The sequence below is a fragment of the Cucurbita pepo genome, unplaced genomic scaffold, assembly GCF_002806865.2.
Source record: "Cucurbita pepo subsp. pepo cultivar mu-cu-16 unplaced genomic scaffold, ASM280686v2 Cp4.1_scaffold000390, whole genome shotgun sequence".
NCBI lineage: Eukaryota > Viridiplantae > Streptophyta > Magnoliopsida > Cucurbitales > Cucurbitaceae > Cucurbita > Cucurbita pepo.
In genome coordinates, this window is record NW_019646624.1 from 11,853 (window position 1) to 14,464 (window position 2,612).

The 2,612-nt window shown below is 34.9% G+C and overlaps 1 protein-coding gene across 1 annotated transcript; it reads left to right on the plus strand.

The window, feature by feature from the left end:
• The first annotated feature begins 30 nt into the window (after nt 1-30).
• On the plus strand, nt 31-918 carry LOC111785163 (ethylene-responsive transcription factor 1A-like). Its single transcript, XM_023665620.1, has one exon. The coding sequence runs from the start codon at nt 174-176 to the stop codon at nt 894-896; it is 723 nt and encodes a 240-aa protein (XP_023521388.1). The 5' UTR covers nt 31-173; the 3' UTR covers nt 897-918.
• Nucleotides 919-2,612: the final 1,694 nt, after the last annotated feature.

Genomic DNA, 2,612 nt, shown 5'->3' on the forward strand with positions numbered 1-2,612 from the left:
TTTTTTTTTTGTTGGTGTCAATTTCAAAGGTTGAAAGTTTCAATTTTCAAAAGCTTCAAATCCCACAGCTATATTAAAACATCTCCCATTCATTAAACTCCAACCAGTTTCTCGGTTTTTTTTTTTGTCTCAGAACCAAAATTGAAACTGGGTTTTAAAGATTCAGGGGAATTATGTACCACACCACAAAAACAGAGCCGGATTTTGCTTATCTTGGCCCAATTCGCCGCCATTTGTTAGGCGAATCGGAGGCCGCCGGTCCCGTTTTCAACCAGACTGGTAGTTTCAGTAGCTTAATTCCATGTCTTCACGACAACTGGGGCGATTTGCCACTCAAAGTGGATGACTCTGAAGATATGCTTCTCGCTGCTGTTCTCGGGGATGCCGTCGGTGCTGGATGGGTGCCGTCACTTGGAAGTTGCGATTTTGGGTTCTCAGCAGTGAAATCGGAGCCGGAGATGATTCCCGTGAGTTTTCCACCGGTGCAACCCAATGTGGCGATGAGGCCGGCGGTGGTACCGCAAAAGGGTAAGCATTACAGAGGAGTGCGGCAACGGCCGTGGGGGAAGTTTGCAGCGGAGATTCGGGACCCGGCGAAAAATGGCGCTAGAGTTTGGCTTGGAACCTATGAGACGGCGGAGGATGCAGCTCTAGCTTATGATCGAGCAGCCTACCGAATGAGAGGCTCGAGAGCTCTACTCAATTTCCCCCTCCGTGTCAACTCCGGCGAGCCCGAACCGGTTCGAATCACGTCGAAGCGATCCTCGCCGGATCTTTCGTCTTCGCCAAAGCGGCGGAAGAAGGCCACCTCCGCCGTCGAAGGTGGAGGTGTACAAGTGGAGCAACAAGTGGCAAGCTTTACACGTGGAGGGCAGATGTTTGTCAGCCAATGCTAACACATCTAGCCAATAAATAAATGGCTTGAAAAAAAAGTTTTATTTTGTTTGGATTTATGGATATATAATTTGTTAATATAAAATTTTAATTTAATTAAAAAATTGAAATTTAAAAAGGCCCAAACAAGGGACTCTACTTATGAAATGAAGCCCAATTACAATTGATAACTCCACAAAGTAAAGCCCAAACTTGCAACATGGGCCTTACAAAAATCAACTTTGGCCCACCAACCACATGATTAAGAAAATGAATTTGGGCCAAAGCCCAAGTTCATTGAAGTCAAATTAATCATTATTAAAAGAAATATATATAATTTTAATTGACATTTAAATTTGTCAACTAAATTATATAAATAAATAAATAAATGTTGAATCTCTAGCGTGGAAGACCCGATTTCCGTGCAACTTCCATTTATTAGACGTTGCTTTCAGTACCGTCTCCTTTGACTTCTCTCATCTAAATACATCCAAATATTAAATATTTATTTAATAATATTAAACCACAATTTTATTATCATATTCTTTTTGTATCACCAAAAAAATAAAAATAACAATATTTATATTATTTCATATTTTTCTCATTCCTTGACTTATAAAATGAGTTCCATTTGGTTTTTTCTTTTGGATTTTGAATATCATTTAATAAATAGCGTTTAGATTATTTAATTTAAATATTTGTCCTTAAATTATTAAACTAAAATAAATAAATATTTATTTATTTACGATCGTAGATATTTAAATTAAAAAATAATACGAACAATAAAACTTAATCTAAATACTTAATACGGACTTTTAACTTTGAGACAAGAACGACATGTTCAACGTAGAAAAAGAAAAAACAGAGATAAACCCATGGGTCATAGTCACACTCGGGTCATTACTATAAAAACCGGTGGTTGGTTGAAATGGAACATTAAACAAAGCATTAATAATTAATATATGAAGGGTCAGAGCAAACTATGTATTAAATAAATGTTTGATTATAAAATGTCACGCACACCTTATACTAAAATATATATTTTAATGAAATACAAAGTTATGGACCTACAACTAATTTACGCTGTTCCCATATTTTTTTTTCTTTATTTTTAATTACTTTTCCACTCTAACGTGTGTCAATACCGTGTCACACGCTCTTGGCCTTCCGCCACTCCCCACCCTTATTAACTCTTTAATTATTATTATTAAGTTTAAGTTAGAAACTAAATATTGTTATAATTTAATTAAAAAGCTTTAAATTACAGATTTAGTCTTTTTTTTTTTATATTATTTAGGTTTAAATAATGCAATAAAACAAATGGTTTTATAAGTGAAAAAAAAACCAAGTAATTTATAGACCATTATTTAAAATATTTAAACTACTCTAATGTGAACGGGGTGTAACTTTACTACTATGATTTATTTATTTATTAAATGGTTTCGATAGCAATGTTGTACAAGAATATACCTATAAATAAATATGGGTCTTTTTACCGTACCTTGTTTTACCTACATATTTTTAAGAAATTTCTGTGAAGATCACCCGACATATAATTGCTTATAGCCAAAGGTATTTGACTTTGGAGTTTCAATGATTTTCACGAGGTCACCCAACTCCGAGTATATGTATTAGCTTCCATGAACATGTAGTTAAGCAACAAGAACTCGTTAAGCATAGGTAATTAATGTTATGGCAAGTATTGTCATCTCAAAAGTCAATATTTTGACGCTCGTGGT

What these genes read in the sequence shown, in the direction of transcription:
- LOC111785163 (XM_023665620.1), top strand. Translation starts at nt 174, where the DNA reads ATGTACCACACCACAAAAACAGAGCCGGATTTTGCTTATCTTGGCCCA.